The sequence below is a fragment of the Sardina pilchardus genome, chromosome 17 (genome assembly GCF_963854185.1).
Source record: "Sardina pilchardus chromosome 17, fSarPil1.1, whole genome shotgun sequence".
Lineage (NCBI taxonomy): Eukaryota > Metazoa > Chordata > Actinopteri > Clupeiformes > Clupeidae > Sardina > Sardina pilchardus.
The window spans coordinates 19,752,888-19,767,387 of NC_085010.1; the positions used below are offsets into that span (position 1 = coordinate 19,752,888).

General features: G+C 44.2%; 2 protein-coding genes across 2 annotated transcripts in view; one reads left to right on the plus strand and one right to left on the minus strand.

Moving 5' to 3' along the window:
- The window catches only part of acss3 (acyl-CoA synthetase short chain family member 3), a 45,896-nt gene extending 36,404 nt beyond the window's left edge, over nucleotides 1-9,492 (plus strand). The window contains exons 10-16 of the mRNA XM_062517691.1: nucleotides 3,446-3,541; nucleotides 3,872-3,935; nucleotides 5,809-5,890; nucleotides 6,911-7,033; nucleotides 7,413-7,512; nucleotides 8,298-8,473; nucleotides 8,710-9,492. Of these exons, the coding sequence (XP_062373675.1) occupies nucleotides 3,446-3,541; nucleotides 3,872-3,935; nucleotides 5,809-5,890; nucleotides 6,911-7,033; nucleotides 7,413-7,512; nucleotides 8,298-8,473; nucleotides 8,710-8,793 (725 nt within the window). The 3' untranslated portion in view covers nucleotides 8,794-9,492. The remainder of the gene's footprint in view (nucleotides 1-3,445; nucleotides 3,542-3,871; nucleotides 3,936-5,808; nucleotides 5,891-6,910; nucleotides 7,034-7,412; nucleotides 7,513-8,297; nucleotides 8,474-8,709) is intronic.
- The window catches only part of ppfia2 (PTPRF interacting protein alpha 2), a 179,615-nt gene continuing 174,522 nt past the window's right edge, over nucleotides 9,408-14,500 (minus strand). The window contains exons 29-30 of the mRNA XM_062517695.1: nucleotides 12,011-12,098; nucleotides 9,408-11,006 (exon numbers count right to left, since the gene is read on the minus strand). Coding sequence (XP_062373679.1) covers nucleotides 12,040-12,098 — 59 coding nt within the window. The 3' untranslated portion in view covers nucleotides 9,408-11,006; nucleotides 12,011-12,039. The remainder of the gene's footprint in view (nucleotides 11,007-12,010; nucleotides 12,099-14,500) is intronic.

A 14,500-nucleotide genomic window follows, 5' to 3' on the forward strand; every position in this document is an offset into this window, starting at 1 on the left:
AGTCACTGCTTTACACCAGGCAAAAGGACATGAACCCTCTCAACTGGCTCACACTGGATTCACAGACACAAACACACACACACACATACACACACACTACACCACAGATATACACACACAGAGACATACAAATATATACAATAGTGGCTGATGTGTAGTGATGTTCGCTCAAATGGTTGTGGTCACAAATCACTTGTCATCTCGCCTATTTTTTGGCCACAGTGTGTGTGTGTGTGTGTGTGTGTGTGTGGGTGTGTGTGTGTGTGTGTGCTTGTGATTACAGTTCGTTGTGCGCTTACACGAGCTGGTCTCCTCAGTCTGACATGCCCCAGGTGGCCAGTTTCACTGCTGTTGCCTCAGGCTTCTCTTCTCTAGAGAGTGTGTGTGTGTGTGTGTGAGTGTGAGTGCTCACACACCAGCAGTATGCCTGAGTATGTTTGTGTGTGTGTATGTATGTGTAGTTTGGTATATGTGTGCTGGTTTAAAATGCATAAGCACAGTAGTGGCCATCCTCTGATTGAAAGGTTCTCTCCCTGTATTCCCATAGGGCCACTGTAGGCATATGTGACGTTCCACGGCAAAACCAGTCGCTTGTCGCAACAGGCGTTTCTGAGAAAAATGGCCATTTATGTCACTTGTGCTAAAATCGTGGATTTTTTTTTGTAAGTGTTTTGAAACAGTGGGAGGTCTACACTGTACGGCCGTGAATACATTTCGCCGAAAAACTGACCTTTTGTAGTCTAAAAACGTGAGTTTGTTGAGGTGAGAAAGTTAGAGGAAGCAGGAAGTTAGAGGCGTCTCGTTTTTTGCCGCTTTACGGTAAATGCACTCATCGACAACCACCAAGCCATCCGCGTGCTGTGTCGTTGATACAAGTACCGTAAATCTTGTAATAGCGGCGACCTTACAAAGTGTTCGTGAGTGTTGAGCCGACGGTTAACTTCAAAGGCAGATTTCTCCGTTTTTCTATTGGCATGACAGGATGAACTCAACTCCTTTGAATGTTTATATTTCAGTAATATGACGTTCAATTCATTAGATATAGGTATCGTTTTGAAGGTTGATTATGCCCCTTCCTGAAAACGTAATAACTTTGATTTTGAAAATTTGGACATTGTGACTGATTTCGCCGTGGAAGGTCACATATGTGGTTGCATATTCACAGCAGTGAATAGGCTTGCTCTTGCTCTGTCATTGAATGGAGCAAATAGCCTACATTACACACACACACACACACACACACACACACACACACTCTCTCTCTCACTCTCACTCTCTCTCTCTTTCTCTCTCTCTCTCTCTCTCACACACACACACACTCACTCACACACATGTACTTTTCACATTGACGTACATATTTATTTGTGTACTGTACCTGAGTCTTTTCTTCCATGGCGACCGACATTGTAAGGGATCATGACTCTGAGACGTACGCTTAAAGACTAATGAATAGCCTGCGCTTTCTTTTGCAACAGCAAAAGACGTGAAGGCAAATTGGTCCTCCGGAGTGAGATAAGGCTAAAATAAACAGCGCACAGCTATCTGAAAGGAGAGTAATTAAATAATCTTGGAGGCAAGAAAGCAATTGAAAGAAAACCAACAAAGAAATTACCCCGGTTATCCAGGAGTAGATATCAGGAGAAAAAAACAAAACAAAATAAAAAAAGAGCACTGAGACCCACTCAGAATTAAACTTTTATTCATGGCTCATTTCCTCTTCCAAATAGAATAGATCATATAATAATGCATTTAATTTACAGACGCATTTCCAAAGGCCTGCCCCGTGTACAAAATAAAAAAATCTTCCACAGGTTACACCAAGGACATAGACATAGAACATGGAAAATATCTCAACAGTTTTCACCAGTCCCACCAGCAAATACATGTACAGTATATTGCAGGGGGACAAAAGGCATGTCTGACCCTGACCCCCCCCCCAACACACACACACACACACACACGCACATGCACACCCACTCCCACCACATGAACCCTCCCTGCTTCTACACCCCCAATCTCACCTGTCAGTCTATGAAAGGAGAAGCGTTCTCCACAGGTGCTAGCCATCAGAGGAGGAAAGCAAGATAGAGGGAGGAACATAGCGCAACATGTCATGAATATATGCATTTGTGAATGGAACCGTAGGCCTGGGTGATAGTGATTTTAGAACAAGGGCTGTTGTTTGGCACAGCACGAAGCCAAGCAGTGATTTCTGTTTGCCGCGGCAACACTAATGCAATTCAGCTGCAGGTGTACGTTTGCAGAGTGTTCTACAGCAGCTTCGAACACGGCTCAGTCAGTCGTAATCAAAGACCGGAGCTGTTCTGTTCTCCCTTGCAAATAGATAAAAGGGGCTCCGTGTTGCTAGCAAGCTTCTGGAAATGCTCTAACTGAAGGGAACTTGTCCTGTGTATTTGGGGGCGATATTGGCCGGAGAGGTTTAAAGTCCACTGGCAGGCTTGGACCTTCATGTTGACAAACAAAACACTCCCGATCTTCCCCTCTGGTGTTTACATCAGATCTTTGATGACTATTTTGACATGACTATGTGCTTCATTGTGTGTGTGTGTGTGTGTGTGTGTGTGTGTGTGTGTGTGTGTGTGTGTGTGTGTGTGTGTGTGTGTGTGTGTGTGTGTGTGTGTGTGTGTGTGTGTGTGTGTGTGTGTGTGTGTGTGTGTGTGTGTGTGTGTGTGGGCTGTCAGCCCTGATGAGTAAAATAGAGCAGTGGTGGTTTGGGACGTATGAGTCAGAGAACCCAGAGGAGCAGTCACCGCTCTCTCTCCTAGTAATGTGGTTTAGCAGCAGAGACCCTCAGTGTGTGTGCGTGTGCGTGCGTGTGTGTGTGTGCGTGCATGCTTGCTTCTATGTGTATATGCACATCTGTGTGTGTGTGTGCGTGCGTGCTTGCTTGCTTCTATGTGTATATGCACATCTGTGTGTGTGTGTATGTCTTAGTGGAACTGTAGTGATCGCTGTGGGTGTATGTGCATGCACATGTAGGCTGTGTGTGTGTGTGTGTGTGTGTGTGTGTGTGTGTGTGTGTGTGTGTGTGTGTGTGTGTGTTAGCGAAAGCTCTGAAATGTGGGTTAGGTTTTGTAATCAGGACAAGCCTCTGATGCAGGCTAACCCAATCAGATTTCATTGGCTCGTCACTGATTTAGATTGAATCGGGGATTGTGTACAGACATGAATAATGGATTTTGCTCTGGATTGCACTGCTGTATCATTGCACTGGAGATCATCTCTGCTACTGAGCCTGTGTGTGGTACCTGTTTGTGTGTGTGTGTGTCTGTGTGTGTACAGTGTTTAACATTATTGTGTGTGTGTGTGTGTACAGTGCTTAACATTATTGTGTGTGTGTGTGTGTGTGTTTGTGCATATCCTTGTGTGTTTCAGGAATTAAAACATCATTTTGTGTGTGTGTGTGTGTGTGTGTGTGTGTTAGAGAGTGGATCAGCTATCACTGCCTCCTGCATCGGTCTGGGAGAATCAGTCTCACCGCCTGCTGGCCAAGCAGGCAAGCCAGTGCCTGGATACAATGGTGAGTGAACACACACACACACACACACACACACACACACACACACACACAAATGCTATCCCTCTTGCAGTGTTTGGATGTATATATGTATTATTGTTTGTATAAAATGATAAATGAATGTGAAAGATGTAAACACATTTCTCTCCCTCCTGTTGAGTCCCACTTTTTCTACATTTGTCTCCTTTTCATGTTTCTCTTTTCCTCCATCTCTCTCTCTCCCCCTCTCTCTTTTCTTCCATCTCCCCCCCTCTCTTTTCCTCTATCTCTCTCTTCCTCCTCCATCTCTCTCTCACTCCGTTCTCTCTGCCTGTCATTCTCTCTCTCTCTTAGTCACAGTGATTGATGATGACATGCAGGAAGTGGAGCCCAAGACTCTGGGTAATATAGTAGTAAAGTAAGTCTCTCCTTCACATATCTTGTGTGTGAGTGTGTGTGTGTGTGTGTGTGTGTGTGTGTGTGTGTGTGTGTGTGAGTGTAAGTGGAGCCCAAGACTCTGGGTAATATAGTAGTAAAGTAAGTCTCTTCTTCACACATCTTTCTGTCTTGTCTATCTGTCTCTCCCACACTCACACACGCACACACACACACACACACACACAGCCCAAGACTCTGGGTAATATAGTAGTAAAGTAAGTCTCTTCTTCACACATCTTTCTGTCTTGTCTATCTGTCTCTCCCACACACACACACGCACACACACACACAGCCCAAGACTCTGGGTAATATAGTAGTAAAGTAAGTCTCTTCTTCACACATCTTTCTGTCTTGTCTATCTGTCTCTCCCACACACACACCCCATCACAACACAACAGTCGCAAACTACCGAGCAGAATTCAAGTCTGAAAGAAGCAGTCCGATTCTCTCTGTTTTTAGCCGTGTTCGCTACCTTTTCTCTACAGCTGACTGCTAGTTCTAAGCTAGTTCTCAGTGAACACCAGTCTCCATGCACTCTCCCTCCCAGCGATGGCAGGAGCATTGTGGGACCCATAATGCTTTGTGTCCTCATATCAGGAAGTATGTTTCAGAACAATAGAGGAAGCTTAATTGGGTGACAGTTAAACAGGGCATGAAACTGGCTCCACATAGTCCATTATATTTCTTTGATCTGATAGTGTTTGAACCAGCGAAAGTCCCTCTCTGTCTCCTCGGTTTCTCTCTCTCTCTTTTGTTCTCTCTCTCTCTCGCTCTCTCTCTTTATCTTTCCCCCTCTCTCTCTTCCAGTTCCTATCTCTTGTCACTGAACCCCTCATCCACTGGGGCAGGATTTGCGCTGTGTGGGCCAGAGGAGAGCGGCGCTCAGAAGCCCTTTTTTTTATCTGGGAACAAATAGCCGCGGCGTGGAGTTTCCCTGGAGCTCGGCGGAGGAACTTAACCTCTGAGCCGTCTGAGGTGAACCCGTAATGGAGCTCTAATGGGCCTCCGACTCTCACAAGAGAGGCCCTATCTCCCCTCCTTCCACTTTTCTCTTTTCCCTTTTTCTTCTTTCTCTCCTCCCTTTTTTTTCGTCTTTTAATTTTGCTGGATTCCTTTTTTTTTTTTTTTTTTTTTTTTAAAGCTTTTGCTGTTGAGGCTTGAGGGTATGTCAAGAGGGTCGCTATGCATAATTGATGTTGGTTTGTTTTGTTTTTACGTCGTTTTTGGTTTTCAGTGATTGTTTCCTTATCATTATAATAAGTGAGGCTGGATTTCACTTTTCCCCCGGCAGTTCAAACACAGAAACTCATTATATATTATGTTTACTGAGGGGCAACACTGTTGTTTTATTCATCGCGGTTGCTGGCAGCGTTGCTTCAGTCATCGCTGACTGCCTTTTAAGGGGGACAGGCCCTGGTCAGCTCTCTCACGGTCGACCGATTGGGAGGGGCTTTTATGAATCAATATCCCAAACCTCCCATTTGTTTCCAGGCATTACACAACTGAACCGTTGTTCCTAAAGACCACTGTGGGAGAAGTCCCCTCTGAAATCATCATTAATTGACAGTGCCCAGAAAGCATCATTATCTGTAGAGAGGAAACCACATGGCCTCAGTTCCTCCAGATAATAGCAATTGACAAACTTATCTGCAGGCTTCAGGCACTAACTACGCAAATGGCAAAGAGGGAGCCTGATGTCAAACACACTTTTAACCGTGCTAGGGAAATTAACAAACTTACAAGCACTTACCCTCATGTCTCTCCCTCTTTCTCTCTCTCTCTCTCTCCATCTCTCTCTCTCCATCTCCCTCTCTCCGTCTCTTTTCTCTCTCTTTCTCTTCTCTTCATATCAGACTCCCATTGCCTCCAGGGGCAGCACTGAGTCTATGGCAGAATGCGGATTTGTTCCGGAAGCTTTACTTTACCAGGTTTCCGGTACGTCTCTCAGTCAGTCACATGTCAATCAAATTTTAATGCAAAGCTGCAAAGCATGCAATGGGTCAATGGGTCAATATCTTGTGATGTAATGGTTGACACTTGATAAAAGTCTCATAACACATGTCAATATCCCTTGAGCTGCTTGTGTTTAAAAATAATGTCATGTGTTACTAGCAAGTTTTACAAAAGCAGTGGCTTTCTTGGCAACATCTGACTAAAGTGGATGTGAAGTGTTGGTGGACGATTCGGAGGTCACGTCACTTATTTATTCATTTCTGATTGGACGAGAGGAGTTCCATGAGTCATCGTGAGTGGCGATATCGCAACATCTCAGGACATACTCACTTTGCATAGCACAATTCAATGCAACATGCAGAGCGATTACTAGCTGTAAACGGCCCATTCATTCAAACTGAGAGAGCAGCAATTTCCAATTTGACAGTTATTGAATGAGTAATGGACTAGATTAAATGTTGAGATTAACATGTAATGTGAGGACAAAGAAGTGTCCACATTATTGTGCCCTTGTATCCTCTCTCACTCAACTTAGCTGCAGAGAGACATTTTCTGTTCCTTGGCAGCAGCAGATACCGAGACTAGATTGGATCTATTGTTTGGGGTGCAGGAAAAAGGAACAAGAATGAATGATAGAAAAAACTATTTGGTGTCTTTAAACTTGATTTGTTGTAACTGATGTTTAAAAGCAATGTGGCACTGGTGATTGTGGAGCTGGAAAAGGACATAGCCACTGCTTGGGTTTGCATTCACCTATAGGGCCATATTTTATAATCGTTGGTCATCATTCAATGATTAGTAGAATGCCTCAGTGAGAAAAGAAAAGAACCGCCATTGTATTTGTATTATGGAAGGGAAAGTGTTATTTAAAGTTGTACACTGCCATCTAGTGGTGAATGATCCATACTGCTACAGCCCTTGGGCTGAACATGGTCTCTCTTCGCTCCTTGTTTGACTTGCTCTGCTTCTGCCTTCCTTTTTTCTCCCCTCTACTGTTTGAAGGGTTATTATGACACCATGGACGCAGGCTTTGTGGACGATGAGGGCTTTCTGTACATCATGTCACGATCCGACGATGTCCTCAATGTCGCAGGACACAGGCTGTCTGCTGGGGCGCTGGAAGAGGTCAGTCAACTGCTGTGAGGATGAGGAGGAGGAGGAGGATGATGATGAAGTCTTCCCTCTCTCTTCTTCATTTAATTTTGGGTGAACCCAGCATGTGACTGATGGTTCAAATGAGGGATTTTAGTTGTACAGTTGCCATGGTAAAGGTATTTATTATTCATTTTTTTCTAGTTTTATGGTTAAGTAACTGTATACAGTACTTGGTCCTTGCTTGACATGGAAATAATGTCAATTCATCTTCAGCTATGCTTGTCTTTGTGATGCTTACATATAACGTCAGCACAGCACTGACAGAAGACGGAAGACAGTTTAATGTCCGTGTGTGTGTGTGTGTGTGTGTGTGTGTGTGTGTGTGTGTGTGTGTGTGTCTGTGTTCCAGTCAGTGTTGCTGCATGCGTGGGTAGCGGACTGCGCGGTGGTGGGATTGGAGGACTCCCTGAAGGGCCATGTTCCACTAGCTCTGTGTGTGCTGCGTAACGGTAAGTAAGGCCTCTTGGAGTAGCAGAGAGTGCACACACGCACATCCAACTTAAACAGGTGCAAGGTAAAATGGAAGTCGAAGAATAGAAAAAAGCACCCGCATAAATAGAATAGAATAGAATATACTTTTTTGATCCCGGGAGGGTAATTCAGTTCTCTGCATTTAACACAATTTAACCGAATTAGTGAACACACAGCACACAGTGAATACACAGTGAGGTAAATCACACAACCCAGAGCAGTGAGCTGCCTGCCCAACCAGCGGCGCTCGGGGAGCAGTGAGCGGTTAGGTGCCTTGCTCAAGGGCACTTCAGCCGTGGACTGGTCGGGGATCGAACCGGCGACCCTCAGGTTACAAGCCCGAAGCCCTAACCAGTAGGCCATGGCTGTCCCAAATCACTTCGCGAGCAGCAGCAATAGTGTGTGGGTACTCTTTTCTATTCTAAGGCCTCTTAGAGCCACTCGTCTCTCCACACAGCCAGTGTTTACATCGCATGTGCAGCAGCACATCAGTCTGCCATGCACACACTGACCCTGTTTATGTGTGGCCATGATACAACGTAATGTTTATCCTCTTCAGACACTCACACACACTCACACTCTCTCTCTCACACACACACACACACACACACACACAAAGATACACATATAAATACATCCACATCTACACATACTGTAAGTGCATGTGCATTTTCTATCCCTCTTTGTGTGAGGGCTTTGTATAAATGTGTGTGTATGCATTTGTGTATGTTTGTGTATATTTATTTTTGCGTGTGTTTTCTAGAGTGTCAGAAGAGCCAGGAGGAGGTTGCAAAGGAGATTGTGAGTCTGGTCCGTGAGACCATCGGGCCAGTGGCTGCCTTCAGGAAGATTCTGTTTGTGAAGGGTTTGCCCAAGACCCGCTCGGGAAAGATTCCCCGCTCATCTCTGGCCAACCTTGTCAATGGAAAGCCATATAAGGTATCATCTCCCACTGTACTGGAAAACACACACACAAACACACACACACACACACACACACACACACACACACACACACACACACACACACAGGTACACTCACACATATTGTAGTGAAACTAACCACTGGCTCCACTGGTATACCACTGGTATAGTGTCAGTTGAAAGGGATGTGTTGATGGACCACGATGGACATGATTATGATGTGTTGTGTTTGTGTCTTATTCTCTGCACAGATCACGCCGACTATAGAGGACCCTGGTGTCTATAAGAACATTGAGAAGGTTGTGCAAGAGAGTCAGAGAGGACCTGGGCAGTGACGCACGCACGCACACACACACACACACACAAGTCCATAAAAGAGCAAGCCGTCCAGGACACTACATTAATGTTTCCTCTCTTGCACGCAGACACTTTCAGACCTCTCTTCCTACAGACTGCACAAACATTTCATGGTGATGTATTTAGTACTGCAACTGTATGATTAATATGCAGTCTTTTCCACGCACGTACTGTTTGCACACTCCTGCCCTAATATATCAGAAGAAGGCCGATGTTGAGAATGTTTACATTTGCGTCATTGTTTCAAATTTAAGCCAGCAGAAGAAAATCAATGTAGTGTAGCCTTGTAGGGACCTCTTGTGCACAGGGATTAAGGACAATTTCTGTGCTGGAAGTTTTTCAGAAATATTTGAAGTTGTTATATATAATCATCTATTTTTAAATCTTACACAGCCTGATCTCAGGCACAGTGCCTAGGAACTTAATGCCACGTTTGCAGAAAAATGCAGAATTATGAAAACAGAGATTATTTTAAAATATTAATGTTTATCAAATACTAGCATTAGTTTTGTATTGACAGCTGTTTTGCACAAAGCAGTTTGTTTCTGCAATGTTGTTAGGGGAACAGTATTTTTTAAAAAACAGATATCCATTTAATTCGACATTACTTTTTATTGACAAAGAAAATTCAGTTTGATCACCACATAGTTTTGACCAAAATACAATCAGTAATAAATAAAAAAAGAAAAATGGACACAAAATAAAACGTTTTGTATTTCTTTTTTGTGTATTTGTTTTCGTTTTCTCTGTTCGTGCAGAACAAGGCTATGTAAGGCCAGGGCCAAGCTGCACTCAAGGGTGGAACTAAAAAAAACAGAAAGACGGGATCAGGGGGGTCAGTAAAAGACGGGGGACCCCTGGCGACTCCTACAGAAACCAAAGAGTCAACAGTTACACTTAAGTTAGTCACAGCAAGCAACAGGTTTTTTTTATGTCTTTAAAATCTGGATCTGGACTTTGACGTATATTTTTCAAACATCTTTTTTTTTCTCTTGATTATTACACACTCTACGTTCACTATGAGCTAAGCAGTCTGTCCATTTTTTATTTTATTTTTTTAAATAAATAAAAAAAAGAGAAGTCCTTTCTGTCGGCTCCGGTTGAGTTTTGGCAGGTTGAACTCCAGTACAGCGAGGGGCCTGGTGGTCTGGGAGTTTGTTTACAGTTGAAGGTGACTTGCTGTGGACGTGTAGATATTTTCTCTGAAATACGGTTGAGACATTGGCTGTGGTGCGGTGTAGTCTAGTTCAGGTGTTGAGTGTTTCTCGTTCTGGTTGGGTCAGGATGCTTGTGGTCTTAGGGTGCCGAAAGGGCTTGTAATCTCGGCCCTTGTTCCTCCGCTGTGGTCTTTTTCTTCAAATGTCCGTCTCTAGGGACTCGCAGGACCTGGAACCTGGTTCTCAACAAATTTGGGTTTGCCTCAGACACAATAGGAGGAACTGTACAAGTGTTCATAGAGTTTGGACAGAGAGTAGAGTGACCGGTTAGAGTGACCGGTTCTAGAGAAGAGTCTGTCCCCAGGTTCTAATGTACTCTAGATGGGGTGGGGGTGGGGAAGGAGGGGAGATAACTCAAATAAAAAAACAAAGTACATTTTACAAAATGATCTTGATCTGGGACAGGAGAAACATTGAAAGAGCAGCATATTTTTTTCTTCTCTTTGTTCTTCGAAAACCATAACATTAGGAACGTTATTTGCACAAACTCTGAGTATGTTTGATCACTTTTTTCTTTCTTTTTCATATAGACGCGTGTGTATATATATATTTTATATGTATATTTTATATTAAAAAACAGCATATTTATATTAATTTACAGATAACCTACACATCTCCTGTAGAAGAAATACACAGTACATATGCTCAACAAGATATGGTACATGTAAAAGGTAGAAACGGCGATCAGAATGGCCTGCAGGTCATCGATCAGCACCGGCGTCTGGCGCCCCTGGAGGGTGGACTTGGCTTGTAAGTGCAGGATGGGGTGGAGGGTGGGTAAGGGGACTAGCTGCCCCCCTTCCTCCTCCTCGTCAGAGCCCTCCCATCCCCCATATGCAGTCCTCTCCGTGAAGAAAGAGGGTGCTTCTTGGCAGTGCGTCACATAAATCAGAATTTAATATTTTGTCTCTCTTGGCTGGTTGGCCTGGCCATTGGCATCGAGGTGAGACTTTACGTTGAAGGTTCAAACCCACCTACCAAAGGAAAACAAACAAACAAACAAACAAAATAATTTATAGCACATTTATAGGACAAGTGTGCATAGGGCAAATGAGTCATTCTGTGTGGACTGGATTCTCTTCTAGAAGCTTCTACTTGACCAACTCAGAATTTACTGTTTGATTAGGTAACATTAGATTACAACCGAGGTCAGTCTTTAACCTGAGGTCACGAGTACATATGCCATGAGTGTATGCACTAGCCTATTATGTAAACTGCTGCTATCTGATTTACATTAGCATATGTATGGAGCCCCATACGTGCAGCAGGCTAATTCACTGAAGCATATGCAACTCGGTCAAAGAACCATATGTAGCTAAGCTCTCAGCGGCTACACATTGGCATGCTAATCTGGCTGGCCGAAACATATGTAACCCGGCGACGCTGGCGGGAGATGAAAGGGATCTCATCGGAGCGGCGTCCCTCGTGTGTCTCGGCTGAAAATGGCTCCTGAGCAGACCAGATGGGTGCGGGCCTGGCGCGACCGCCCGAGTCAGTGCTAAAGCTTCATCGGTACTTTTAATGGAGACTGGCGTGACTTGAGAAAGTCACTTTCCTCATAGAGGGAGAGAGAGCAGCTGTTGAACTGCTTTCATTTCGCTTTATTTTTTTTGTGCTACGGCTAATATTTCACGACACTGCTAGTGTTTAAAGGCACCTGTCTAAATGTGTTCTACTTTTATGAGTACATCTACATGATTATAACAATGTAATGTTTTGCAGATACAATATATCAGCGTGATCTTGTCAGAAAATGTAAAGTTAAGGAGAACTATGGAACAATTTACTACTCATATGAGGTGTTCTTCAATGAGCAACAGCTTTTGGTATCATCTTCTAATTCATGTTGATGGACTGTGGTCCAATGATAGAGATAAACACACCTACAGTATGGTTCTTAGTAGCTGTGCAGAGAGAGAGAGGGATATAAAGAGAGTGTGTGTGAGAGAGAGAGGGAGAGAAAGTTATTTTCACTCACAACTTGGAGTCCCTCTGTGGTCCAGAGTTTCAGCAGGAGTAGGTCCTCACAGTGGAGGCATCCAGCCGCTGCACTGCTGAAGGGCCGACTGTAGGGGGCGACAAACACACAGTTAGTCAGTGTGTATACAGACATTCCCTATGTGGACTGGACTCTGAGGTACAATATGTGCTCATACAAATTGGCATTTGTATCATTTCTATATGTATGCTTTTACATTCATATGCTGTTTTAACACACATGGTCCCACACTCCAGTATCTCACACACACCCACACACACACACACACACACACTCTTCCGTGCACACATTCTCTCTTTTACTTACCGCCATTGCCACATACACATGTATGCACACACACAGATACACACATACAAACATACAGTATTTTTTTTTCTCCATATTAACCATTCACATGCTTACTCTCACAACACACACAATACACATACATACAGTACATACATACATACATATGCATATATACATACACACCACAAATGGTTAGTCAAAAATGCCACCCAGCTAGCAAAGCCAAGACACGCTCACTCTGCAGCCCCGTGGCCAGGGCCCAGTGTGGAGTGAGTGGGACCTCCAGCGGTCAGGTGTTAATCTCCAGAACAGCACCAACAGAGAGAGAGAGAGAGAAAGAGAGAGAGAGGGAGAGAGAGAGAGAGATGTACAGACAGTGATAGTGAGAGAGAAAGTGATGTATGTATGGAGTGTGTGATGCATAAAGAGAGTGATAAAAGCAATGATAGAGAGAGAGAGAGAGAGGTATAGAGAGATGTACAGAAAGTGATAGTGAGAGAGAAAGTGATGTACTGTATATATGGAGTGTGATGCATAAAGAGAGTGATAAAAACAATGATAGAGTGACAGAGAAAGAGTAAGTAATGAAGACTGACAGAGAGAGAGAGAGAGAGAGAGAGAGAAAGTGATGTATATATGGAGTGTGATGCATAAAGAGAGTGATAAAAACAATGATAGAGTGACAGAGAAAGAGTAAGTAATGAAGACTGACAGAGAGAGAGAGAGAGAGAGAGAGAGGTATACTGTAGAGGGACAGAGAGATGTACAGAAAGTGATAGTGAGAGAGAAAGTGATGTACTGTATATATGGAGTGTGATAAATAAAGAGAGTGATAAAAACAATGACAGAGTGACAGAGAAAGAGTAAGTAATGAAGACTGCCAGAGAGAGACGGTGATAGAGACAGAGAAAAGAAGAGTGATAAAGAGTGTAATAAAAAGAAGAGAGAGTGATAAATAGAATGTGATAGAGAGAGAGACAGAGAAAGGAAGAGTGATAAAGAGAGTGTGATAGAGAGAGACAGTGATAAAGAAGAGAGGGATAGATAGAGGCACGGGGACAATAACAGTCCAAGAACACGGAGGGGGGTGGACAGTAGTACAGTTAAAGGAGAACACTGGCCAGAACCTGAACTCGGAGACGGAACCGAGGGTGGGCCGTATTGGAACCTTGAGCCGCAGAGGAAGAACCTGGAGATGCTGGTTCTCGGATGCAAGCTCAAGGCAGTACTAGAACCCACACTGGCCCCTGGGGCAGATGTTCTAAAGGGTCCTAAAGAAAGCGAGGTCATGGCCAGAGTTCTCTTTTAACGGCAAAGGGGGGCAGGTAGAACAGAGACGGTGTGAAGATATTTTACGCTTTTAATCTAGAAATAGGTAGCTAATAGCTGTGATTGCCTTAGCTAGCACCTCCACTAAATATTATTCCATAATCAACACGTGAGTAATTATCGCCACCTATCTTGGTGCACTATTTCAGATGTACGTCAAAATTGCTTTGGGTGCTGCTGCTGCTGTTCGGTGTGTGTATACTATCCTTAGAACCTCATCATCTCTCACAATGAGTCTGAAGCTTTTTTTTTGATCTTCTAAACTGGCCTCCGCCCACTTCCCTTTCCCTTCTTGCAGATCAGAAAGCAATATGGCCGAACTTTTCCACAAACCAGGTCAAATGGCTCAGCAAACACGTGGCCATATTGCTCATAACACATAACAAGTTCTTCCAGATCTCCAAGAGGGACGAAAGGGAGAGCTGTTGGGAGGGATTTCAACGGCAAGCTTCATTATGTGCCACCTCACAGAAAGACTGTAGAGAGAAGAGAGTGAGAGAGAGAGAGAGGGAGAGAGAGAGAGAGACGACAGAGGGAGAGGGGATCTGCAAAGATTTGGGAGGGAGGGTGGGGGGGCAGAGGGAGAGGGGGTCTGGGGGGAGCGAACGCCACATGTGGGCCAAAGGCTCCTGGGTATACCTGACCTTGAAACCAGTCCAGATACATGTCGTCTGGACTGTCGTCCAGCACCTCATACAGAACTGCCCGGCCGCAGCCCCAAGCCAGAGAGAACAACAGAAACACGGTCAGAATGCTCCAGCGTGTGTGTGTGTGTGAGTGTGTGTGTGTGTGTGTGTGTGTGTCTGGTGAGTTCTCCAATATTGGCTGACTGAGTCATTCTGATGTAATCTT